The sequence below is a fragment of the Phaenicophaeus curvirostris genome, chromosome 5 (genome assembly GCF_032191515.1).
Source record: "Phaenicophaeus curvirostris isolate KB17595 chromosome 5, BPBGC_Pcur_1.0, whole genome shotgun sequence".
NCBI classification, from domain to species: domain Eukaryota; kingdom Metazoa; phylum Chordata; class Aves; order Cuculiformes; family Cuculidae; genus Phaenicophaeus; species Phaenicophaeus curvirostris.
The window spans coordinates 19340554-19367251 of record NC_091396.1 but is presented as its reverse complement, the minus strand read 5'-3'; the positions used below and the strand labels follow the sequence as shown (position 1 = coordinate 19367251).

Below are 26698 nucleotides of genomic sequence, written 5' to 3'. Positions count from 1 at the left end.
AACAGGCTTCAAAAAAAGTCTTACTTGATAGCAATTTTTAGTGCTTGCAACTTTAATTAATTGTGAGTGACCAAACAGTTCACACTGCCAGTCTGTCTGTTTTTTAATAGTTAAATGGTTGGTTATCGCCTAGATTTCCGTTAGGTGTATTTTTGGCACTTGTGTTATCTGTTAAACTTCTTAATCTCTGTGTTAAATCCTTCTATGCCATATTTGACTTTAAATGTAAAAATTACTTTCTACATGACTTTAAACAGTCTGTTTAAAATACTTTAGTTTCTGTGAAACGTTAATATTGAGTGACTTTCAAGGCAAAATGTTCTTTTATTCATAAAATATCAAGAGACTTTTCATAATCGAATAGCATAAGAAAATGAATTATCCTGTAGTTCCTGATAACTCTCCAGAATTTTGTTTCAGGGCAGTTTCTTGTTGCGTACTCTGTGATTTGCATGTAGAAGTCCTAGTGCAGGTAGCAGAAAAATAATGTGTTTTTTTAATGAAAATATTCCTTTAAGATGCCTAATACTTGCCTGTAGATGTATGGACTTTTCTAGAAACTTGGTCAGTTGTGTTGTTTTCTAACATGTATGAAAAAAAGTACAGCAAATAGCTTTTTAGCCTAGCTTTCCTAGACACCAGAGAAGAGACAAAACCCATAGATTGAAAGCTGAACTGAGGTACTTGGTTAAGATAGCCCAGTTAATAAGGAATTAACGTGGCTCACTGAGAAAACAGCAAGGTGTGGCTATGCTGTAAAATAGATTGTGGTGGTAGTGGAGCTGGAAAGCTCTGAATCCTGTGGTTTGGTGAGATGCCATCCAGACTTAGGAATTCAGCCTCAGGAAGAGTCTTTGTAACTGCTTGGATGAAGTACCTCATGAACTAAAACCCAAGAAGATCCGCTTGTGTTATAAGCATATGGACTCTGCAAGAAATACTTATTCTTAGATACTATGTTAAATCTTTTTTTGTGCACGTACTGCAGAGTTGCTGAAGTGATTTGGCTTATGCAAGATGGTGCTTTATAAACTCTCCAGCTATCTTAGCTGAAGGATACATCATCAGGAGTCTGTTTTCATCCTTTTTTAAAATAGCCATATGCTTATTTGGTGATGTAGTACTTTTAAGTGATTTGTCATTTAAGCCTTTAAGTTGCAACAGCAGTATTATCACATGTTCACTCTGAAACTAGGAGAGCTTGTTTCTCTCCTTTCTTTTGGAGGCGGTAGTATAGAAAGTTTCTATTACAGTATTAAGTGTACTACTGATAATCCCCTCTGCTGTAAAAATGAGGAAGTCATGAACTCTTGGTTTTATGAGATGGGTCTACACAAAGGCAAAAGCTGCTTTTGCCGTAGGCTTGGAAGACAAGACAGTTTTTAATTTCCATCACTACTTTAGATAACTGTCTAACCTTTTCAGTGTCACTTCCAAAGCTGGACAGAGGGAGGAAGGATTCCTTTAGTTTCTTATCTATAGTTAGTTTCTCTATAGTTTGTGTATATGTATTCTTCAAAGATACTGTTCCTTTTCCTTGGGCTCTATATTTTCTGTAAATAAAACCCAACAGATATATTAAACAAAGGTCTGTCTCTTCTCATAGAACTTAATGCATTAATTCTTCTTTGTACCGGACAGGGAGAAAGTTCAGCCTCGTGAAGTCTGACTTCAGTAGCTTTGCTTCACTGAATTTGGACTGGTGCATCAGGTTACAGATGCACTAGTGGGGATTTAAAAGGCTGGTTAATTAAGTTCATCATACAATGATCATAATTTTGACTGCATTGTAGATAATGTAGTGTGTTACCTGTGTATGTGGGAGGAGCATGCACCTGAATTAAATCACCATGGGGGTATATATATAGTTAGTTATTATCAGTGAGAACAGCCATACAATGAAACAAACTTCACATATGGTGCGTGAGCTGGGGATGTACAACTTCTTTTAGTGCTATATGTCAGTAGTATGGCTTTCAGTGTGTAAGCTAAAGCTACTGTTTTGTTCCTCTGAGGTGTATGTTCTTATTTGCGTTGATTGTAGTTTTAAATTAAGGCTTGAGTTACTTCAATAGACAGTCAATGGCATTTCTTTATTTTTATTCTTAGATTACTTATATCTTTAAAGAAATTTGAAAGCAAGGCATCTTGATTTACTCTCCTATTTCTCTTGCAAGGTTATGGCCACTCATCCTATATGAGCAATTTCTGGCCTGAAAAAGTCCTAAGTGTGCTGCTTAGAGCTATAATAAGCACTAAGTCTTGCATCACTTGCTACTATCTGCAGGGAGTGGTTTAAGGAAAACACAATTAGCAGGAGATTATTCTGAGGAGGATGTGTAAAACCAAACTAGTGTTCTGCCTGTGGCTTCTCTGTCATTTCATGGAACTTGTGAATTTTTTGGGGGTGATTGGTTTGTTTTATACTTGTTGAATTTGTGCACATTTGGCTGAGAAAAGTGGAGAGTATGCAAAGATGATAATTTAAAGATGAGAGGTAGAAAAGAGTTGGAATATCTCATGTGACATCCAGCCTCTTCTTTAGAGACACTGGAAAACGTAACATCTGCTAAATTTGAAATCTTTCGCTAAATGCTGCCTGTCATGACTGGTAAGAGGAAGTTGAGGACTGTTGAAGAGACTGTTGAGTATTTGCATCAATCATTGGGCTCATAGAGGATTTTTTTTTAAGGCCTATGAAATAGTAGTTTAGAATTTGTAGTTAAACTAGGAGACTCAAACTGATTTTGTTATTTGAACGTGAGCCAAGGTAGAAGAGAGTCCACAGTGACTTCTGCTAAGTCCGTGGAAGTACTGTTAAGCTGTTCAAGGGAGTGCTGGTGTATAGTGTGAAAATACTGTTCAAGGAAATTACTACTTAAGTGCTGCTCAGTCAAGGAAGAAGGAAGAGCTGCTTTCTGTAGTAGCCTAACCTGGCATGTCTGCTTTTGCGTATCTTCTTAGCTTGGAGCATCTCTTCTGATACAAATCAATGTCTTTTGGTCAACCGAACTGCCAAATAGATGTTCTGTATGTCATGAAGTCACGTAGATACAAGTTTCCTCTAAATTTTCAAATTATTTCAGGAAAGATCTGGTCATAACTAGTCCCTACGGCCTAGTTACTCCTCAAACACTTTCACAGTTTGAACTGTAGTGCTTTTCTTAACTTGTGGTGCCTAATTGAAGAAAGAAATCCATGGAAGGCACCTAAAATTCTTAAACATTTATTAAATTGCTGCAATTAAAGTATGTGGATTGTGATAGGGTTTGGAAGGTACAGTGTGCTCTTTTGCATTTATTTCCCTTCCCTTATGAGAGCAAGGAGTTAAATGTTTTACTGGATTAGAGTAAAGCCTGTGACTCCCTGCTGTTCCATGAGAAGTGGTGTTAAAGGTAGCAGCATACTGGAGGAAGAAGTCAGTTCTGTGGGTAGTAGTTCACTTACTGTGAAGAATATTGGAAAATGTGCACTACAGAGTGCTAAAATGTGATCAGTAGGCCACTGATGTCATTGCCTGTAGTAATAGATATCTAATCACAACAGGATGTCTCAAGACACAACAGTCTTCAATTGCTTTTGTGCCATTCATGATCTTCAACACGATAGGCACTTCTTTTCCTCTGATTAAACGTGTTGTGAAAGGACAGCATGCACTCATGTATAAACATCCTGTGATGAACGAAAACATCATTAAACACAGTTTTGTTCTACAGCCTTGAACTGATCAATTTCTGAACAACTGAAGCCATATTAACATGAAGATAAGGTGTTCTGTAGTTGTCTCGTTGGGTTAGTTGCATAGTGAGTTTGTAGATAATAGCATGAGCAGCCTCTTTCAGGCATACTTCAGTGAACCTGGAACTTTCACCTTTATTGTAGTGCTCTCGGTAGTTTAGCCAAATGATTGAATTTATGCTGACGAACTCACATAACGTGAGGGCAGGCATACAACAAACAGACCACTCTAACATATTGTTATGTCACCCACCTGCCTTTTGGCATTCTTCCCTCCTGTGCTGAATAACCAGCTATCTGAGAGATTAGAGAGATGGAGAATGGATTTGGTGTTTTACTTCATGAAGCTAAATAATCTGCATAGCAAATGGCTAATCTATACTCTAGAGCTGTAACATAAGTGTCTGTTCTTCTGTCAGGCAAAAGCAGTGGTTTAATTTACTGATGTAAGATGTAAGTATTATAAAAGCTACCACAAATGCATATTTCCCTGTAAATATTTGCGATGTTTTTACAGTAGTGGTACTAATGTTTGTTTTGATGTGGCCCCCTTCTTTAATCATTTACTTTCTCTGTCCCATGACAGGTTTAAGAATGCAGTGTAGTCTTAGCATCATGTTGGTAAGCTGTTTTAGTAATAGAAAAATGGGTAGTTTCATTGCTTTGTGCCAACTGTAGTATTTTTGGATGGTGAATGTGGTGAACTTGCTCTCTACTTAGTCATGTATTCTGCTGGCATTATCACAGTAAAGCTGATATGATTTACCCTTTGCATATTGCATAAACCAATTTTGCCTTTGGCTGTTTGGCTCCCTAACTGACCTACAGCAGTATTAAGTCAGTCAGCTTATGTGCTCCTAGTGTAAAGACTAATTAAAACACAGCAAAACAGAAAAGTTCTTAATTTTGGAAAACAATGTCTCGCAGCTCTCAAGGGAACTGTCTTAAGATCATCTTTAAAATTGGGAATTTATCTTTTATGTAAAAATTGTGTTCTTTGCAAGCCGATGTTCCTAACCACTGTGAAGTTCAGAGGAGAAGCTGCTGCTCTTTGCCTTGGCAGAATTTGTATTACTGCTCTCCAAAAAAAGAAAACTAGAGTTGTTCTTTCTTCAAAGTTGGTTTGGTAATTGAATGTGAACAGAGAGGCATGTTCTGTTAGACAAATGGTAGTGCCACAAATAGTAACTGACACTACTGCTTGCCTTCAAGAAGCCTGACAGAATACTGGCAAGCTTTTTCTTACGCTAATAAAGCCTTCTACTCAATATGTTTTATAGTTCTTCATGCTAATAATGGCACATTTATGATCATAGGATTGTGACATAGCCACTGGAGGAGTAAGGCTAAGGGGTGACACAATGTAGCTGTTCTGACCTGTGCATAAATTCAAATTAATTATTGGGTGGGCTCAATTATGCTGGCAGCTGGCCATAAGCATATTTGGGCCACATAAGCACTGGGAACATCTAAACTTTTTGAAGGTGTTTTGTTTTGGGTTTTTTTTGCTTTAAATGTTCTCAATACACCTGTCTTTCAAGAACTTGCCTGCAGAAATCTACGGTAATTCTGTAGAGACTTGTGTAGAACAAGTGCTGCTCTGTTCCTTCAGTAAATAAAAAGTGTACACTTAGTCAGAAGTATACTGGTCTCTTAAGTGATTTGTAGGAAAGCAAAGAACTTGTAGCATTTCTAGTTAATCATCACAGATGTGCTTTGTGCATCAAACTTGGCTTAGGCGGTTTGCAGTTAATATAGAAACATGTTAATCTTGATGGAGCAGGTCACTGAGTCGCAAGCAGCCTGCTAATTCCAACCTTGAAGTATTTACTTAGTCTTGCAACCCTGCTGCCAAGTTAGTATTAAGGTATGTCAAACGTTCTCTTCAAATTAATGGACTCAACAAATCGCTTTCCTGAGACTTCTGTTTTCTCGTTCTGTAGATTGCAATTCAGAACCACATGCTGAGATATGGAGGTGTTGCTCATGCAGTACTTAAGCTCTGACTGCAGCCTGAATTATTAGGAGATTTAAGAATAGTAATAGGTGCTCTGAAGAGCCGCATGACTTTTGATGTTCACTAGTCTGTCTTTGTTAAACAAGATGGTAATTAAAGATAATAGTGCACTGCAGACTAAATTTACCTTGCCTAATGAGGGTAGTAGGCAGCACAGTGGAGTCTAAATACTGGCAAACTGCCGGATATTAAGTACTCACTAGTATGTACTTCAGATAATGTTGTGTCTGGGTATCTGTTTGCTCAGGTACTCATCCTGGAGAAGACTATCAGCAGTCATATACTAGAGCTGTAAGCCTATAAATAGTATGTACATTTTCTATTAAATAGCCAGCCAAAACTTATTTGCTTGCAAATGAATATTTAATCATAGTCTTACTAAACTGGAAAAAGCCTGTATAAGTGATAATGGGAAGGATGTGGCCTGAACCTATTTGGAATATAATCTTGTTCTCTTGCTTGAATACTGTTCTACCTATCAGTTTGTATTCATGACACAACCTTTATTAAGTCTTTAGTAGTTGAGTAGCTTGGCTGCAGAATGTTTCGTTTGAATACAGCTCTGGTATTGTCTTGAAACTGGATGTTCTGTAACAACCTGGGAAGTACAGCAGAATAGTTACCTTGCAGCAAGCTTTGAAATGTAACTCTCTAGTTCTGTACCACAGCAGTCCTTCAACTGTCATCAACTGTGGTCTTATCTTAATTTCTAACTATACTTAGGGTTACTTAAATGTTTCCAGTGATGGTAAAAATAAAATATACTTGTAGAAATTCTTCAGTGAGTGTTACCGTGGCTGGGTAATGTGATGAAAACTTCTTGGCTAATCAAATGCTTTCTTTAACAGCCCCTGACTACTCCCCAACCCTTCCCACATATCAAAAGTTGGTCCTCAGTGTTTCATACTTTATTTTCTTTTTCCCTGCACATGAAGCAACCTGAAGATAACTGCCACTGTGAGGTTTAGTTTTGCTTTGTCATCCTCTAATGTAAATTAAGTTTGAATAAGATTCCCATGCAGTATAACTACTGGGATTCAGGTAATTTGTTTTTAGATACTTGAGCTTGGTTTTCACTCATGAGTTAATCCTAAACATTACGTGACTATCCTCAGTGACTTTTAATATCCAGTGTGCTAGTGCTGCTCTCTAAAACTGCAATTTCAGGCATGTATAGACTGTAATCAGTAATTAGGAAACAAGACAATCATTCAACTTGATTTCCAGTGTATGGAGTTAAACTTCTATTACCAGCTAGTTGCTATGCTATTTTTTTGGTCGAGGTCTAGGTGGGATTATACTGCATTCAGAGTACGACAGCCTGAAGAAATTATTCAAAACAGGCTTTTGTTCATCTGTTGTGCAAATTTTTAAGAGACAATAAACCTTTAGATGTGAATTTGCTGTTTAATGTGGGTTTTCCTGTCAACTCACTGCTACAGTTCTGTGCACAGGGGGTGGGATTTTGACTTTTGCGTTGCTGAGGCTGCAGTCCATTTCTAGCAAAGGTGCTGACTTCACAAATTCCTGAAGTATTTTAGTCAGGCTTCCCCTAATGCTCTGTTATTTGCCAAGGACACAAAGAACCCAGTTTCTAGCAGTAACTGATAATGCTGCTTGAAAGCTTTACTGAGTGGTTCTGGTGATTTAAAAAAAAAAAAAAAATGACCCTTGACTTCATCTTGGCTTAAGAAAAGCCACACTTTGTTTAGTAAAAGATACTGTGTGCGTCTGTACCTCTGAGTGATTTTGAATTACTTGGGCTGGGAAAAAAGAACTCTCTTTTAAAGTGGGCCTCAACACATAGACAAACACTACTCCAATTCTGCTAAGCTAACGAGTTAACATACTTTCTGAAGACCTGAAAACACTTTTATTTCCATCAATTCATCTGCTCCAGATGAAAATTTTGATTTCTAAAACCATTCTTTTCTTTTCCCTTTTACCAAGTGAAGGGCGCTTCTCATTAAAGCGTTACCACCAAATCTGGAGATTTTGCCCTTCATTTATATTAATGAGGTAGAGACCTTAGTTTTGGATACTGCCACCCCGAGTGGGATATTTAGCTACCTAAATTTGGAAGCTAGGTCCTTGCTCTATATCTTCAGGTTCTGTTTGTAAGGAAAGCATATTGCAGTATTTACTTTGAATTATTAGCGATTGTTTCTCCAACCTCAACAAGCATGCTGGTGGAAGGGGGACGCAGGCTGAGGGTGTGTGGTATGTTACTGTGGCCCTCTGTTCATAGAATATGCTTCAATCTAGCAGTGAATTCCTAATGCTGGCAAGTATCTTGGGCATGAACGCTTGAGTATTTCTGCCATGTGCGCAGGACTAATAATCTAATCCAATTAAGACCAATCTAAAATATGCAGTAAAAGTCACTTCAAGCTTTAGATTGTAATAGCTGGTGCTTATTTATACAGTAAATAGTGTTACTTCTTTACAGCCAACTTCATTTAGGTTGGCAAGTTAGATTAGAAAAAAACTCATAACATGTTGTGTGATATATTAGTGAAAACTATTTAAACTTTGTGATCCCAACAGATGCATCTTATAAATGGAGGAAAGGCAGTGTGCTGTGATCTCTAGCCTTGATACTCTAGAACTTAATTGGAATTCCTGGGTCGAATTAAAACTGGACATAACTCCTGGTTTATCTGAAAAAAACGAGACACATACAAATAGCAACTCCAGTTTATGTTTTCAGAACAGGTGTCATGAGTTCTTGAGCTCTGAAATTGTCTGACTTAATAAGCACAGTAAGTGGACAAGTAGGTACAAGTAAGTAATTTTTCAGGGCTGGGTATGGGGGATGTTATTGGTCATAGTTACAGCAACAGATAGTTGCCGTTTAGAGTGCTTGCCAAAGCATACTCTACTTCAGTGTTTTAAGCAGTACCCCTCATAAAACAGTGTTGTAGAATGGAAAAATCCAATTTTAAGCAAATCTAAATGTTTTGTTAAAACGACAAAGCAAAGTGAAGTAGTTGCTTCTACTTTGGGCCTGTCTTGTTTCCATTTGTACAGTGTGCTAGTCTTGCTACCTGTCTGTACTCTTCTGACCATTATAGGCATATTAATATAAACTAGTTTTCTGCATCTTATGCAAGAACTGGTTTTGGAAGTGCATAACTTCATTTTCTTGTTTCATGTCTAAACCAAGAAGTGACAAAATCTGTATTAATCTGTATGTGGCATGGGATTCCCTTAAACTTCAAATACTTTGCTGTAAACTGATCCTGAGGCACTTGTTTCCTTGAGTTACTTGATCACCTTTGATCTGGCCTGCTGTCAGGCGAACTATGGAATGTAAGGGAGTGGTTAACAGTCATTGGGTGACATAGGACATTTGAACGTGCAAATGTAGTAGAACTTTTAAATGCTGTGTGTTGTTGCTTTGCTTATATGGAAGAAAGGAGTGAGATTGGAGATGTTTCAGAACACTGGTTCTGATCTGCTGTTCAAGCGTTTACACATACCCTCCTTGTGACTGTAGTTGTGATTGGAGTGGTGTGGGGTGAAATGGGATGTGGAAGCAAGGCACTACTCATAAGGCTGGACCACTGTAAAACAGGGCCAGAAAACTTAATCATAAACTTGTAGCCAAATATATGTGATGAAGAGTAAAGGAAACTATCTTTTTCTGCCACTAGTTCATGTTTTGGGAACTGCCTGAAAGTTTGAGTATCACAGAATTATTTAGTTTGGAAGAGACCTTTAAGATCATCAAGTCTAACTGTAAACCTAAACACTGCCAAGTCCACCACTAAACCATGTCCCAAAGCACCACATCTATGTGTCTTTTAAATACTTCTAGGCATGGTGATTAAACCACTTCCCTTGGCAGCCTGTTCCAATGCTTGACAACCCTTTTGGTGAAGTAGTATTTCCTAATATCAAGTTTAAACCTTCCTTGGCGCAACTTGAGGCTGTTTTGTCCTATCACTTATCATTTGGAAGAAGAGATCAATACTCGCCTTGCTACAACCTTCTTTTTAGGTTGTTGTAGAGGATGATGAAATCTCCCTTCAACCTCCTTTCCTCCAGACTAAACAAGCCCAGTTCCCTCAGCTGCTCCTCTTAAGAGTTGTGCTCCAGACCCTTCACCAGCTTCATTGCTCTTCTCTGGACATGCTTCAGCAATGTCTTTCTTGTAGTGAGGGGCCCAAAACTGAGCACAGTATTTGAGGTACAGCCCCACCAGTGCGGAGTACAGGGGGAACGATCACTTCCCTACTCCTGCTGGCCATACTGTTTCTGATAAAAGCCAGGATGCTAGTGACCTTCTTGGCCACCTGAGCATGCTGCTGACTCATTCAGCCACCTATTGACCAACACCCTGAGGTCCTTTTCAGTTTTCCAGCCGCTCTTCCCGAAGCCTGTAGCGTTGTATGGGGTTCTTGTGGCACAGGTGCAGGACCCAACACTCGCCTTGTTGAACCCCATACAGCTGGCCTTGGTGTATCAGTCCAGCCTGTCCAGGTCCTTCTGCAGAGCCTTCTTTCCCTCAAGCAGATCAACACTCTCATATCACTTGATGTCATCTGCAATCTTACTGAGGATGCACTTAATCTTGTTGTCCGGTTCATTGATAAAGTAGGTACAGGTCTGGATTTCCAGCACAACTAGATGACCAGTTCTGTGCTGCTGAAGTGGATTTCACTTATTTCCCTCAAACTTCAAGCAACTGAGTGTAATGTCTGAGTTGGATGCTTAATCCTACCGCACTCACTCACGTATAAGGTATTGGAGCCAGATCTCAGTAGAATCTCAATCACCAAAATCTGCTTTGATCTGGAGTATGCAAGTATTATTTAAATAAATTTGCATTATCAGAATTTAAACTGTGACTTATTTCTCTGAATATCTAACTTGAATTGGCACTAGAAATCCGAGTATCTGTTCTTGGAATCAGAAGTCAATATGAAATACAAACAGTGCTGAGAAACCCAAGGTGGTAAAGTCACCTAATAACAAGTGAATTTTAAGTATTTCTGTTTTTTCGAGTGAGTTTCATGGGACATATTGTCTGAACTTATGTATGTATCCTATCTGTCTGAGGTCTTTCGAGTCTTTGAGCTACTCATAAGTTTACTGCTTTTTTCCTTCAGTGTCTGTTAAGATTTTAAAGCTGTTGAACCGAATGAGCGTTCAATAGTGAAACAGTAAATTGGCTTGCTCTTAAGGTGAGGAATAGCAAAAGCTGTTTGTAAGGTTTTGCTTAGGAGACTCTTCAGATTACAGTCCACACAATAGTAAAATTTGAAGTAAAATTCAGTTTTCTGTTATCGGTTTGAGTAGAAAAGCTGTAGCATTTTGTGGAAGTTAGTAATAAATGGATATATAAGATTAATTATATGTGACTGATACTATCTGAAGTCTGCAGAGCTGCTTGAAACAGGGAGATCCTAATAGCTTCTCAAACTGCTTTATAAAGCAATGCTTGTTACCTCTGCGATGTTTGTCTTCATCTAGTCTAGGTACTGGAAAGGGAGAGTAATAATTCCTCTTGATATTTGTATGTTTGCATAGCGTGGTTGGGTGGAAAGAAGTTTAGGGTGGCAGAGGGCTGTCCAAAGCAGTGTACCCTAACGTCTATTCTTTTGATTTCAGGCAAAAGTAAAGAAGCGGAGATAAAAAGGATAAATAAAGAACTAGCAAACATTCGGTCAAAATTTAAAGGTAAGTGACTTAATCATACTCAACTGTGCATATTTCCTCATACAACACTCTTCTGTGGGGTTTGGGTTGGTTTTACATGTTTAGACTTTTTTGTCAACTGCTGATGTGAGAAAAATACTAGAGCAGGCTGTTAAAGTAACTATTGAAAATGCTCTTTTAACTGCAGAACTTCTTGACAGTCCTGTGACTCTTGGCCATAACAGGAGAAAAGTCCATCTTATATCAGTGGACTGAGCTACTGTTCACAAGGTTTTTCTAATACTTTACTTCCTAACCATATGGCTGCTCAGCCTGTTTTCTTCTAGAAGGCCATGAACTAGTTTGAAGATACATGGGTGGATGTAATTATTTCCAGTAAAACAGAATCTGTTTCAACTTTTCCTCCTTCCCTCCTCTTCCCCCGCTGACGCCTTTAGGAAAGCACTGGGTTAGGCTGTCTTCTGGCAGAATTAAGATAAGAATGTGTAGTTGATGAAACCATAGCACTTAACAGCTACCATAAGCAACAGCTATATAAATTGTTCATATGAAACAAGGAATATGCAGTGACTAATTCCATCCTTGTGTGTTCCAAGAGGCAATAATTCACTTTTAACAACACATGGTATAACTCATGCTGTAACTGTGTTCAAGTTGTGTATGTGACTTCAAATTTTAAAGATTCTGAGGGGTAGTTGAGATGCTTTTGAATGGAGTTCTACCAGTGGTGGCTGTGGCAAACATTCTGTTTGTGTGAATAGATATGGGGTTGTGTGTATTGCTAGATAAAGCATAGCAGCGTGGAGGTTGTCGTGGCTTTAGCATTTGCTGTATTTGGATTCAACCCATTTACCTTAATTATCTATCCTGACAGACTAGTGTATCTATTTGGAATACTCAGTGCATTAACAAAGCCTGAAATAACTTTCCTGAACTTCAGAGGGAAGAGTTGCCACTTTTTAAGTGGTATGTCTCTTAAAGACATAAGAAGATCTGCAAAAATTAAGACTGTCAAAAACATCTTGGAAAGTTGACCACAGTGCAAGACTCTCAAGAAAAGTTAAGAAGTTATTCAAAAGTAGAAACCATCACATACCTCTGTGCTAACATTTCTGTCTTAAAAATTTCAACCAACTTTATCCAGGATTGTACCTTCAGTCGTAGGCTAACTGAGGTAATTTTAATGGCTGTTTTTGTAGGGTAAGTAGAAAAAGGAGCAGTCATTTAGTCATATCCCTATGCTGTCATGTTGGTTTTCAGTTCCTTTTCATTGCAACTGATGTTGATCTACCTATTACTAGAAGTAGCAGGCTTTGCATAGTCTGTTCTACAGACTGTTCTCAATCACTCAGTCCAAATCTAGAACTTGTGTCAATTTTCCAGTCAGTGACCATTTGTGCACGTTTTCCAGACAGTGACCAGCAGATAGTGCCCTCATATACTAAGTTTTCCACGCATAATGAGAAACTAGCACATAGTTCAAGAGCTGCTAGAAACCTGCATAGAAGAGTAACAGCCATTTTTTTTTAATTCCAGCTGTGATCAAAGTGGATCCTGTTACTGCTTAGAAAATTTAAGCATGAAATTGTAACTTTCAAATAAAACATTTTCATCTCAAAGCAAATCTGTACTAGACAATTAAGTGGGTCTTTCAGATAAAGGGATTGAGTTTACAGAAACTTCTTAAACAGTTTTTAATTATGCTTAAGAAGTTAGTCACCTTTTCATGTACTTTATCTTTCAGCTAATTTCATGAAGTTGATTAATATGGAATATACAGCCACAGAGACGGCTTGGTTTTTTTTGGTCTGTGTTTGTAAAACTACTTGCTGCCAGATAGCAGGATTATTCAGCTGTTGCTGAAATTCATTTCAGCCCCTAAATTATTTTCTTAACTGTTTAGACAAGAGTTTTTTTTTCTAGAAAGCAACGTGTCACTTTCCCTGTAGATACATTAGCAGTTACTCCACCTATGCCCTTCTGTCATCAAGAACAGCTAGAGGTTAATACTTAGCTGGAAACCTTGCTGCAGTCATGCTAACCCAGAAACCTAGTTCTTTCAGCATCTTAACTTTAGGCTGCACCACCTTTTTAGTCTTGATTTGGCTGATGGGCAAGCTTTAGCTTCTATGCAAAACCTAATCAATTTTCCACTAGTCAAACTGGAAGCTTTCATCAGACTAAGTTTTCAGTTTGCAGTGAAGATGTGAAAACATCAGAAGGGATGAAAAAAATGACAGTTATGTAAGCTTCTTCAGAACCTTACTGCCTACTGCGTGTTCCAGTAAATTCTCTGGTTAATTGTCATGCAGAGGAGAAATGGTCATGGGAAACTTTGCTTATGTAGAGTCATGAATTGAGCAGTGAACAGGGAGCAGAGGTGCTTTCAGCAAAGCAGTGCAATGACTTCAGCTTGCATACCTTGTGTTCCATCCTTTAAGCACAATTTAAATAGTTCTGAATAAATACCAGTGTGTGCTCCTTCAGTACCTTGGGTGAAAGATGACCAAACCTTCCCATAAGCTGATCTTTGTTATGGCTACTTTATTCCTGAATTTGTGTGGATTTTAGGTGGAAAATATTACTTAATGGAAGACATTAAGTTGATGTATCCTGGAGGAAAACTAGACATAAACGTGACAAATTTGAAGAAGCTGACTTTGGACAACTTGTTGTGTAACTGCTCGAGGCCTTGCGAGTGTGAGGAGTTGATAGCTGTATATCTTTCTACTGCAGAAGTTCAATGTGGATTTTGTGCTGATTGCTTCTTCCTTGCAGAGGGGCTGAACAAAACCAAACAGGCCTTGATAATGCATTTTATTCTTGCTTTAATGAATTTTTTTTAACTTTTTTTTTAACTTCAACTCACTTGTTTTATGTAGCTCTGACTTGTAAAAATTTTTATAAGTAGTTTGGATTAAGGCAAATTTGTGATGGTGAACTCTCTGGCTAAATAATTTTGGGGAATACTGGGCCCTGGGTAAATTGCTGGGCTGAAGATGCAGCTGTTGGACTGGCTGCATTGCTGTAACCAGGAAAAGGACTGTGAGAAGCAAGGCAGGCCATAGTACCTCTTGACACAGATATGCTCATGCCTGAGACAGCATAGGAGACTGGTATACCCTAAGTATTCTTTCCTGAATCTCGACCTCTCTACTCTGTGGCGTACCCTGTTACAGTGTCTAGAGCCCCACTCCATGTAACTTGCGAGATGCATTTTTATACTGTTACAGACAGACTAAGTATTTCTAGGATAGCCTGCTATTTAAGGCACCCCTGTACTTAACAGGGTTGGGATCAGGCTGTATATCTCTGGAACAGCCATACTTTTCTTGAACTGAGGCAACATACACCATGGTGTGGTGTTCTGATCATGCTTCTGTGCTCCCAGCTCAGAAAGACTCTAGAATCTCTGTACTCTAAGATAGATTGTCTCTTGTTTCTGCACAAGGAAGCTCCATTGCTGAGGTCACTGTGTCCTTGACGGTTGATTTTTAAATGCTTTTGCATTAACCGAGATAAGATGCATGTAGTAGAGAGCTACAACAGCATAATAAAGCAGAAGTTGTAGGAGTTCAGTGTGAACTGGAAAAATACCATTCCTTTTGTTCTGTGTGTGAAGCCTGCAAGCTGATTTTGTTTCTGTGCTTGAGCCAAACTAGAAGTCTATTCGTCAGGGAAGTTATTGTTTTGTAAATGAGTGGAAAAAATATCTTGTTTATTAATGTGCTGCATAATTTTGATCTCTTGGAGTGGAATTTGTGTGTTAATTGACCACAAATCTGTATGATGCTTCTGCAGTCAAAGGAACTTTGTTCTTTGCTTGTTTCAGCCTTGTTCTTTTTTCCAGATCTGGCATTAAATCCTAGTTTTGACTTGTGCAGAAATATCCCAATGTCGCTTGATAATCTCTGGGTTTTTTTTTTAACTTCAACTCACTTGTTTTCGAGCAAGTTCAAGCAAGTCTTCTCTGTTGTTGCAAACTACCTAGTAACCCTTTGCAGGATGTTCAAGATAAGCCTCTAAATACCTGTTTTAAACAGAATCTGTGTAACAGTGAATTGCTTTTCTGGCAGGCTGTGAAAGCATAGTCTTTATATTTAAGTTGATTTTGGTTAACCATACTATCTTCTGATCATCTGAGAGATGTATGAAGGCAATCAGATAGTAAAATAATAAAGTGTATTCATTGACAAAGTGAATTGTTGGAAGTAAAACCAGGCTTCAAATATTACCCGAATTGTAGGGCTGTTCTAGTAATACTCTGTTCTGAAGGTAGTAGTATGGTAACTCACTACTAGCTTATGGATTTGTATGGGTTGTCTGCCACAAATATTCAGCCTTTCTTTTAGAGGGCTTGGACAGTCACTCTTGTGGAAAGGCAAACCTTGTCTCAAAGTGTTAGATACATTTATAAAAAGCAACTTAATTTTTCTTAGCCTTCAAGCTACTGCTAGTCCTTCTGATACAGTATAGCACTGGATTGCTGTCAACTGCATGAACCTAAGTCAGTGTCAGCCTAGGAAGGAAGCACGCTGAATGCATAGAAACCCTTAAGGGTATTGTCCATTGCATAAGCCATTACTGCAGTTTTAAAAAGCAAGATTGTTTTGTCTTTGAGATCGCAATTAACCATCTGGATGCTAGTGAGACTAAACTTGTCAGGCTTCCTTACTCTTTACCCCCCAGGGAACTAGACTGCCTTCTTGCTCCCTATGGGTGTTGGCAGGCTCTTGCAGCTGGGCAGCAGGCTGTTTTTAATGTATATCGAGTTAGATTCACAAGCAGGTGCTGTTATTTAATTCATGGTCCAAATTAGAGACAGAAGGTGCTGCCTGGAAACCAGAGGTTCTCATAATGCATTTGTGAACGTTCCTTTTTGGGAGGCTGTGTGAAAGATACCGATGAGCAATGAAAACCAAAGCTTCTCTGTTGACATGGTAGAGAGGTGATGCACAGAAATGTGAAAATAATAATTCTTTCCTAATAACAGTACTACTTGCAGACCAGTTGTTAATACTTTATTTCTTAGAACAATGACTAATAAACTTCCCAGGGAAAGCAAGTAGCCTTTGAAATGCCCACTGTGCTCAAAATCTGCTGATGTGTGTTCTGACTATTTCCTGTTTCTGCTGACTTGATTTGCAGTACTTGCAAATGTTCCCAAAAGCCTTTAAAAATGAGCTGAGTTAAAAGAAATGATTGTGTATTGCAATAAGGGTACCAGAACATGTGAAATTTCCTTCTGGTCTTGTTGGGATGTTTGTTTGAGGCTGGAGGAAGCTCTTTTACCACATACTTAAGCAATGAAATTTGTTACTAATGTTTTAAATAGAACCTTTATGACTTTTTGTAAGTGCTACAGGAGGGGGAGAGGAATTGAACAGTTAAATAGTTATTCCTTTGCTGCTTAAGCCATGGTTTGAAGGCCATAGCAGATAGACATACGTGGCTGAAAATAGTTTTTCCTCTGACCGTATTGCTTGCAAGGAGGAGGGGTGGTCGGGAAATACAACATCCCCCACTCCCATGCTCTACTCTGGCTTTTCTAATGTTAATTCAGATGTCCAGTAAAGCAAAATGGCCTGGATTCTTATGACTGCTGACACAGCAGGAAAATAGCCTTGTGGCAGCAAACTGTAAATTTGACTTGAAGAAAACATGTCTTTGAGCTGCTTTCTGCAGAGCTGGCAGTTGTCAGAGCATCTTGGCAGGATCCAGTATAGCAGGATTTCACTGTCGTGATTATCTTCAGTAACACTTCATGTATCCAAGTAAAATGTGACTTGTATTGACTCCCATGGTATGGACCTGAAGGCAAGTTTTCTTTATGTAGCGTAAATATAGCTTTAAGGTTGAGATTCCTTTGCTGGCAACTGATTCACTGTCTCTGCCAGTTTAAAAAAAAATTATCAGTCGGTATCTAAACACTCAGTTTTGAGTGGTATCATTGCCCATATGAAAATGGCAGTTGTGTACTTAAACTTATTTTCTCCATTGAAACAAAAGAAAATAAAAAGTTTCTAGTGTCAAAATAGAAAGTAGCCCCTCAAAATGCATGATTTCAGCTTGTAGACGTACCGTTTTATGATTGCCTACTTAAATGTCCCAGAAGCTTTCTCTTGATTCTCTGACACTACATGGCTTCACATGTTGATGGCAATGTTCATTCCTTCACAAACTGTAAGTTTAGTTTGTAGTGGTAAGGTTTTCATTGTTTTTATACAGTTAGTGAATGTAATATGAAATCTGCATGAACCGGAGATGCATGCAGCCTGGGAATTCTAACCTGCCTCTTCACCAGAAGGAAGAAAGAGAAACTTCTGTACTGTAAAGATTCTTTATTGTACATTTAGCTACCTATTGCAGAAATCTGCATTTGAAAACAAAATGCAGGTTGGACCTTTTTTAGGTAAGGGCAATGAGTTAAGTATGTCTTATTTAAGATTTACTTTGTGCAGTGCTATTCTGGCTGAACTCGCCTCTCATTAAGGAATGCACACTGATCTGACAGACTAGTTATTCTGGGCCCAGAATGCAGAGGCTAAAGAACTTCATAACCTTGTAGGCAGCAGCAGTGATCAAAATTTTGCTGCCCTCTCTGCAGTCTCTAGCAATCTGAACTCTAGCATTCAGGCTTGTCTGATTTAGTGGGTACTCCTTTATCTCCTGATTTGGGATAGGGAGAGTGTTCCACAAAAAGCATATGTTCATATTTAGCCTTTTTCTTCAGGAAAAGAAGTGGTCTGCCTCATGAGCTGTAAGCTGCTGTACTTTATTCCATGCAGCTTTTATGAGCTTCTAAAATACAGCAATATTGCAACATAAGGCCAAACCTGTTTATGGTGCGTTTTTCTTCTAGAACTGAAGCACTTGTGAGTTCTTTTATTTTACAAGCACTTTAAAGCTCCCATGGCAATTTCATTTAAGTTGTGTTTTAAGGCTTTGGGGTATACCTCTATCGTTCTGTCTTTCTGAAAAGACTGTCTTGTTTTTATCCTGTTACCACAGTTCTCTGCTGTGGTACACATCAGGAATTGTTAAGACCTTTTACTGTGATAAAGGTTTGATAATTGGTTTAATAAGAGGACATGTGTATGGAAGGCCTACAGGTCCTCTTAACAAATATAGAACAATTAAAAATTGAGTAAACATGTGTAATGCCTCTTAGGAAGAAAATACTTTAAGGACCTAGCAAGGGAATAGATGACAGCATTATTTCATGACTGTCCTTTAGGATATAGACAATGGTAGATGGAATTAAAACTAAAATCTTCAGGTTTGAATTTTTTTTCCTTTATAAAGAGTTTTCAGATTTGGATAAATATTTAAAAGTTATATTATGTGAATGTCTTGTTGATTCACTCATAGCTCAGCTCTTTCAGTGTTACGCATTGTTCTCTTTTGGGCCATTAGGGAGAGCTACAAGCTAGATGTGTTCTATGACTGGGAATAACTTTTTTAAAACCCAGGAGTTGTTTGCTTGTCTATTATCTGCTGATGCTTTGTGATAACTTTAACGTGTTAGCACAAAATGATGTGAAGACTTACAGTCTGAGTCAGAGATAAATTGATGCATTTAGCGTTTTGATCACTGTAGGGTGAATAAAAGCAGAAATAATACATTTAAAATCTGTGAAATTCAGGTATTGTAATAGCTGAACCATCTGTTTGTTCCTTTACAGCAGGGTGATATCTAGCAAGTCAAACATCAGTTTAAAGACTTACAGTTGTATCTAGCAACTGTTACTGTAAGATATGATGGGGTGCTTCACTGAAGCTGAGGAGAGAGGTGAACCAGATATAGGAACAATACAGGCTTAATTCTTATTTGTTTCCTCGCTTTTCAGGTGATAAGGCTCTGGATGGTTACAGTAAGAAAAAATATGTCTGCAAACTGCTTTTCATCTTTCTTCTGGGACATGACATTGATTTTGGTCACATGGAGGCTGTGAACCTGCTCAGTTCCAATAGATACACAGAGAAACAAATTGTGAGTAACTTAGTCTCTGTAAAAGACAAACTGTTCTGTCTAATATCCTCCCTTGGCTCTACAGTCTGTAAAGGAGTTCATTTCATTCCAGTCCCTGCCCCTGTGCCCCCACCCCTTAAAACCTTATTTTGGAGCTAGCAGTGATTCTGTAATTTAACGCCTTTGTGCGCAGAGGAATCTTGTACTAAATTATAAAAGCTAGAATGCGCACTCAGCATACGGTTATTCCTTTTGTTAGGAAACTGCCTTGAGTCTTGAATTAAAAGGTAATATTTTAATTTTCAGAACCTCTTTAAATCTTCCTAGGCTAAGTTGTTTTTATTGGACACATTCATCCGAAATTATGCTGAAAAAGGTTGATGAACACTTAAACCGATTAATTAGGGTAATGCTGAACTTACTCATTTTTGTTTACTTCTCTTAATGTTTCTAGCTTTCACTCTCATATCTGGATATCTATTTCCGCCCATATGTTTGATATTGCAGGAGAATTGTATATCTTGCAGAATTACTTACGGTATTAATAGAAAATATAATTTTTGTTAGCTAAAGTAAATCTTTGATTTTCTTTTTTGGAATCACAGGGATATCTCTTCATCTCCGTACTAGTGAACTCTAACAGTGAACTCATTCGCTTAATAAACAATGCGATCAAGAATGATCTGGCGAGCCGCAACCCCACCTTCATGGGGCTTGCTCTGCATTGTATTGCTAACGTGGGCAGCCGGGAGATGGCAGAAGCATTTGCTGGAGAAATTCCAAAAATACTTGTAGCTGGGTAGGTATGACATTCCTCATTCCAGTACAACACCATAAACCTTTGCAGCAACTTAATGCGTGTTTAGAGCTCCACAGCCCTGGGCTCCAAGCAGTGGGCTGTACAAACAGTGACAGTTTCCAGTAGCTGCAGACACTTTGATTTACCTGACCATGGAGTTGCTTGTGTAAGTGTACAAATACAACATGGAAATTAGGATTATGTCAACATCAAATAGACTTTTACAGCTTTGTGTTGTGATCTGTGATCTTTGTGTTTGTTCAGTATAAATGTGTGGCAGTGAACATGCCTGAAATGTGTATGTTTTACTTTCCCTATCTCTTCTGATGAAAAGAAGAAATAAAGGAACATAAATAGATATTTACACTACAAATTTATGTAGAAACTGAAGCTTTTATTTAAATGGTTCTGACTCCATAAAGAACATGAGAATATTATGTTGTGTGAATTCTTTCTTCCTTCCTCTACTAGCCATGTAAGCAGGGATGGCAAATAGTCACTGCCAACTTTCTGTGCTAGAAGTCTCTAACTAGGCCTGGTGAATGTCTAGAGCTGTACTTAAGCAAATCTAAAATAGAACTTGTGATTGTAGGGCTAATTTATATTGAAATGTGAAATGTCTGAGTGTAATTAGTGTATTTAAACTCTCTTATGGATAAGACGCGAGTGGTGTCCCTCAGGGGTCTGTACTGGGACCAGTGTTGTTTAATGTCTTCATCAATGATATTGACAGTGAGATTGAGTGCACCCCCAGCAAGTTTGCAGATGACACCAAGCTGAGTGGTGCACTTGCCACAGTGGAAGGACGGGGTGTCATCCAGAGGGACCTGGACAGGCTAGAGAAGTGGGTCTGTGAGAACCTCATGAGATTCAACAAGGCCAAATGCAAGGTCCTGCCCTTGGGTCAGGGCAATCCCCGATTTCAGTAAAGGATGGGGGATGATGTGATTGAGAGCTGCCCTGCAGAGAAAGGCTTGGGGTTGCTGGTTGATGAGAAGCTCAACATGAGCTGGCAATGTGTGCTTGCAGCCCAGAAGGCCAACTGTATCCTGGGCTGCATCGAAAGAAGCGTAGCCAGCAGGTCAAGGGAGGTGATTCTGCCCCTCTATTCCTCTCTTGTGATACCTCATCTGTGTCCAGTTTTGGATTTCTCAACATAAGAAGGATATGGAGTTGTTGGAACAGGTCTGGCGGAGGGCTGTATGCGTGCTGATAGCTACGTGACTTGCGTGGTAGCTGTAGGTACTGAAGCTGTTGAGTAGTTAATGATTTGTGCGTGATATGCAGGACCTATTGGGAGATCCAGCTTTGGTTGTATGCATAGTAATAATGTGCTTCAACTGTTTGACTTGAGTCAGTTTGTAAAAAGCTTGTTCTTTTCATTAGTTGAGCTTATGCTCATCTAACAATGAACTTCCAGTTCTGATAAAAAGATTGGAAATGTCACTCTTAAGTTGCAAAGAATAATTATAGAGGCTACTAGACATAAATAATGGTTGAAAACTTGACTAATTAAATTTGCTGGACAAAATTAAGAACAAGAAATGATGCAACATAGGAAGAATTGACTATTTCAGCTTCTCTTGGGAAGTTGCTAACTGGCTAGGGAGGCTGAGTCAGTACAAAGATCAGTATAATGGTGGCCTTCAGGTATTGCTGTGACTAACCATGGTATTTTAAATCCACATTTGTCTTGCAGAGATACTATGGACAGTGTGAAGCAGAGTGCTGCCTTATGCTTGCTGCGTTTATATAGAACTTCTCCTGATCTTGTCCCTATGGGAGACTGGACGTCTAGAGTGGTGCATCTACTCAATGACCAGCACTTGGTACACTGGCTTCATTATGCTTCTCGGGCCTAATCTGTATAGGAATTGATGTCACTTCTGCTGTTAAATACACTATAAATCTATTCCTTTTTGAGTCTTTCAAGCAAGTATGATTGCTCTTTTCTTCAGGCTTGGGGAAGGAAATGGAAGGAATTGTCCTTTCTTAGTTGTTGTACATACTAGTATTTAATAAAGCTTTGTTTACCTTTTTCTTAGAGCTGTAAGAGTGGTATGCACAAGTTCTTCGTTTGCTCTGGCTGTAAATAAATTACTCTTATGCGTTGTGATAATAAATTACTCTTGTGCCTATGTGAAGTCATATTGCATAGGTGTAATACTAATTTTCCTATGCCTTTTAAGTTTAGACCTGCACTAAAAATACAAGGTGTGATTTGTCCATGCTTGGGGTTCCTTGTCTTGCGGTGTCTGTGAGTCTTGATGGTTCAGCAAAAACTGTTATTCTAGATGAGAGAGTAAATTTTCCCCCTTTCATAAAGTAAGTCTATTAAGACCTGTATTTCAGCAGTTATAAGAGTGCTTTCGTCTGCAGTGTAATATAAAATGTTTGTGTTACACAAAGAAGCCCCCTCTTCATGTTCTGTTGTCAGAATCCTTTGGGCTCTGTGGATAATCTGCTGTATCCTAGTTCTTCTATTCACGCTTCTCTTGTGTAATAAGACAGCTTGCATCCAGGCTTTATTTTAATATGGCTCTCTTTATTTAAATGTCCTATCCAATCATGAGGCAATGCTAATACAAAAATAGCAGTAAATGCCCTGCAAATATGGCAATATGTTGTTGAAATCCTGTTGGATTTTGAAGATGTGTAATTAGTTTAGCTGCTAGTCAAATAAAGGGATTTTTAATGTAGGGCTTTATCATGGAGATAAATTTAGTTTTGTTGTACATTAATACCTTTCACTTCAAGTATTTTTTAACGTGCAGCATCTTAAGCTGTTACAAAATAGAATATATTGCTTTGTTTTTTCTTTCTAGGGTGTAGTTACTGCAGCTACAAGTCTGATCACCACTTTGGCACAGAAGAACCCAGAAGAGTTTAAAACTTCAGTCTCCTTGGCAGTGTCTAGATTAAGCAGAGTGAGTCCAATGATAACCCTGATAATACTTTACTATTGCTGAATTAACTCAGCTTTCAAGGTCAGATTAGCTTACTGTTGCTTATGTATTCAGCTTTCTAGATTAGTTTAGTATACCAATAAAAATGAAGAAGATTCGGTTTTGCTTCTTACAGCTTTTTTAATACTTGTTGCTTACCAGGGCGGAAAATATTATTAGTAGATCGCCCAGACTTTCTTGGTGTAATCCTTGCTATGCCTCGAGTCTATGGACCAAAAAGGTTTTTTTCTCTCAGCTACTAGTATTTGAAAGGGTCCTCATTTTATGTTACTGTAACACCAGAGTAGTTGGATCATACCAATTATGCACTTCTGCACAGAACTCTCAAAAATGCAGCCCAGACTTTTAAGTTTAAGCTTCTTACAAGATCAGGCTTCCTATTCCCTCCCTTGACCTGCTGCTAGATTAGTAATCATAAGTATTTGATATTCTTTATGTGGGTGTAGGGCATTAAGTGGGGCAGAAGTTGCAGGGAGGAGTAGAGAGACATTTCTATAAGTTAGTGTCTTCATGCCAGAAAACTTGTTACTGTTTGGTTTGAGTTTTGTCTTTTGGAAAGTATGCAAGGTATGGAAGGATATTGTTTCACAAATGTATTTTGGACCCAGATTTGTGTGATGTTATAGCCCAAATTACTTGTAGTTCAGAGATACTTAATTTCTTTTCAAATATGAAGTTTTGGTTTCATGCTAAGGAGTGCTGGGGGAAGTGCATAGCTGTTCTGTAGCGGAGCAGAAAGAATTAGAACTTCTTTGAGCAAAGCTTGTGTCAAACTCGTGCTTACTGTAGATTCAACATGAGGGGAGTCCACAAACAGGAACACTGCCTCTGAAACCTAATCTAATCCTTATCACATTTTACTATGCACATAAATCTGTGAAAACTGCCTGTTCTTCGTTTTGGAGTATGAATATTACTGAAGATGTTAGTTGGTTCTTCTTTTTTACGTCAGTCTGTCATAGCATTCTGTGTTTGAATTCCAAATTCACCTATCAGCAGTCAACCAGAATGCTATGTTTAGGCAGTCTTGTTAGCTGAACCTATGAATTGCTGAACCAAAGAAAGTTCAGCTTCTAGTTAAATATTTTGTTGATCGAGATGGCCATCCTCATTCTTAAGAAAAGCAAGTATGCTTTCAGAAAGAGACTTCCTTGTAAAGCAGTTAGTATTTTTAGGGGCATGACAACTTGTACCATATTAATCTATTGAATTAAACATTTAGTGACATTGTTTTAACAGACAAAGGCAGCCTACAGTATTCTTTGGATCCTTCTCATAATTGTGCATCACACAATTTCAGTTGCTGACATGCTGTCCTCTTATTTTACAGATTGTAACTTCTGCATCAACAGATCTTCAGGACTATACATACTACTTTGTTCCTGCTCCTTGGTTATCTGTGAAACTTCTGAGGCTGTTACAGTGCTATCCACCTCCAGGTAATGCACAAATCACAATAGTGGTCATCTCTCGTATGCAGCACACTGTCTCCAAAGAGCTAGTGTGTTATGGTGTAACCAACCATAACTTGGAGTGCAAGCATATTATCTTTAAGACAAGGATACTGAAGTCTCTGCTCTTGAGTGTTTCAGATTTGTTAAACATGACATAATTCAGAAGGCCACATAGCTTAGAGCAAAGTGTCAAACCAGTGTGCATCTGTACAAACCAGTTGCAACCGCCAATTAAACGTTCTTTGATGTTATATATTAAAGCCTTGAAATATATTTCAGTGCAGGTAGTGTTTGGCTTTTGTTCTTGCCCAAATAGTACTGTCGCTTAGAATTCTTTTGCCAGCTGTATACTGAGGAATGGTTAACTGTTTTTAATGTATCAGAATACTTCAGTTTATTCAGATTTAGCAAGGTGGAAGGCCTAAAGTAGTGATTAGGGTGATGAGCAAAATGAAGTTGTCCAACGGCTTGTTCTTCTCTAGAAGACCCTGCGGTACGTGGTCGTCTAACAGAATGCCTTGAAACTATTCTTAACAAAGCACAGGAGCCACCAAAGTCAAAAAAAGTACAACACTCAAATGCAAAGAATGCTGTGCTGTTTGAGGCAATCAGCTTGATTATACATCATGACAGGTGAGCTGTGAGAACACTTCCATTATGAGAGGATTTTTTTTAAAGTGAAAAGCTGTGGCTTTGTCGTGAACATTAACTAGAATTTTGCTCGAGGTGGGGGCGGAGGGGAGAAGTTGGGGTGAATAGAATATGAAGTTGCTTGCTAGATTGGAATGCAACCACAGCAATCCAATAGCACAATATTAATGAACTGTCACTGTCAGCATATTTTTTTATTGCTTTGTTTCTTGCTGCTTTTTTTTTGTTGTTGTTTTGTGTTGACTCCATCACTCTAATCCAGTTGAGATTATTTACTCGCAGTATCTGAATTTTCATTTCACCAGCGGGGCATTCTAGCAGACACTTTGAGGCATTTTCAGAAATTTCCTCTGCAGAAATAGTATTCTGTATTCGATGATCTTGAACGTGTTGCTTTTAACCCTTTCACCTTCTCTCCTGTTCTATGCAGTGAGCCAAATCTACTAGTCCGTGCCTGTAACCAGCTAGGTCAGTTCTTGCAGCACCGAGAAACTAATTTGCGTTACCTAGCACTGGAAAGCATGTGCACGCTTGCGAGCTCTGAATTCTCACATGAGGCTGTGAAAACACACATAGAAACAGTTATCAATGCATTGAAGGTAAATATTTAAGTGTGGAGTCTGTTTTGAATGTTGTGTTCTCCTCTGCCTCAATACCCTCACCCCTACTGCCCCAAGCTCCCCATCCCCAATTGAGCTAATGATAGTAAGGGACTAAGTGAGTTGTTTTCAAAAGTCTGCTTTAGGTTTTTTGCTTAGCGGTGCAAAACCATGCTGTGCTGGCAGTAATAGAAGTCAGCTTCAGTTTATTTCTGCTGCTTGCTAGTAAATCTGATATTTGTATCCATGGCCCTTGTAACACTTTCATATAGCCTCAAGATGTAGGTTTAAGATAAATAATTCTTTCAAAAGGTAGAATTTCAAAATGGAGAATGCTGGAAAGGCTTTGTTTTATTACTGTCTTGCTGATATCAGACACTACTCCTTCACTGCAGTAGCTTATGGGAAGCAGTAGAGCAGATCAGCTTTCACTGTGGAGTCAGAAACTCAAGAAACCAAAAAGATACATTCCCAGGTCATTTTTATGTGAAAAAGCAGAGGTCGAAAGAGGAAGACCAATTTGCATGTACATTTACTTGAACAGTTCAGTGTTTATATATATTGTTTTCTTCCAAGCTCATGCTATAGCATATTAATACATTCGTCTAACTTTAAAGTATATACCTGTTCTAGCTGGGCTTCTATTGATAGAAGGCAAACTGAACACTAAACCCATAGGTACCTAATTGCCCATTAGCCTGGTGACAATTTGATAACTTAAGCCAGTAATTATTGCATTTGGAGGCAGTGGTGCCAGTTACCCAGTGCACAGTGGACCACAATCTCATTCACCTTAGTTAGGGTAATAGTGGAATATTCTGTACAAACTCATCTGTCC

At 38.5% G+C, this 26698-nt stretch overlaps 1 protein-coding gene across 4 annotated transcripts in view; it reads left to right on the top strand.

Annotated features, from left to right (window-relative positions):
• The window catches only part of AP2A2 (adaptor related protein complex 2 subunit alpha 2), a 44336-nt gene that overhangs the window by 3890 nt on the left and 13748 nt on the right, over nt 1-26698 (top strand). For 2 of the 4 annotated variants that reach the window (XM_069857753.1, XM_069857755.1), the window contains exons 2-9: nt 11372-11440; nt 19270-19412; nt 19997-20190; nt 21890-22019; nt 23016-23117; nt 24487-24595; nt 25096-25243; nt 25692-25860. In XM_069857753.1, coding sequence (XP_069713854.1) covers nt 11372-11440; nt 19270-19412; nt 19997-20190; nt 21890-22019; nt 23016-23117; nt 24487-24595; nt 25096-25243; nt 25692-25860 — 1064 coding nt within the window. Of the gene's footprint in view, nt 1-11371; nt 11441-19269; nt 19413-19996; nt 20191-21889; nt 22020-23015; nt 23118-24486; nt 24596-25092; nt 25244-25691; nt 25861-26698 lie in introns of all 4 variants that reach the window. The other 2 variants (XM_069857754.1, XM_069857752.1) reach the window with 1 other exon arrangement.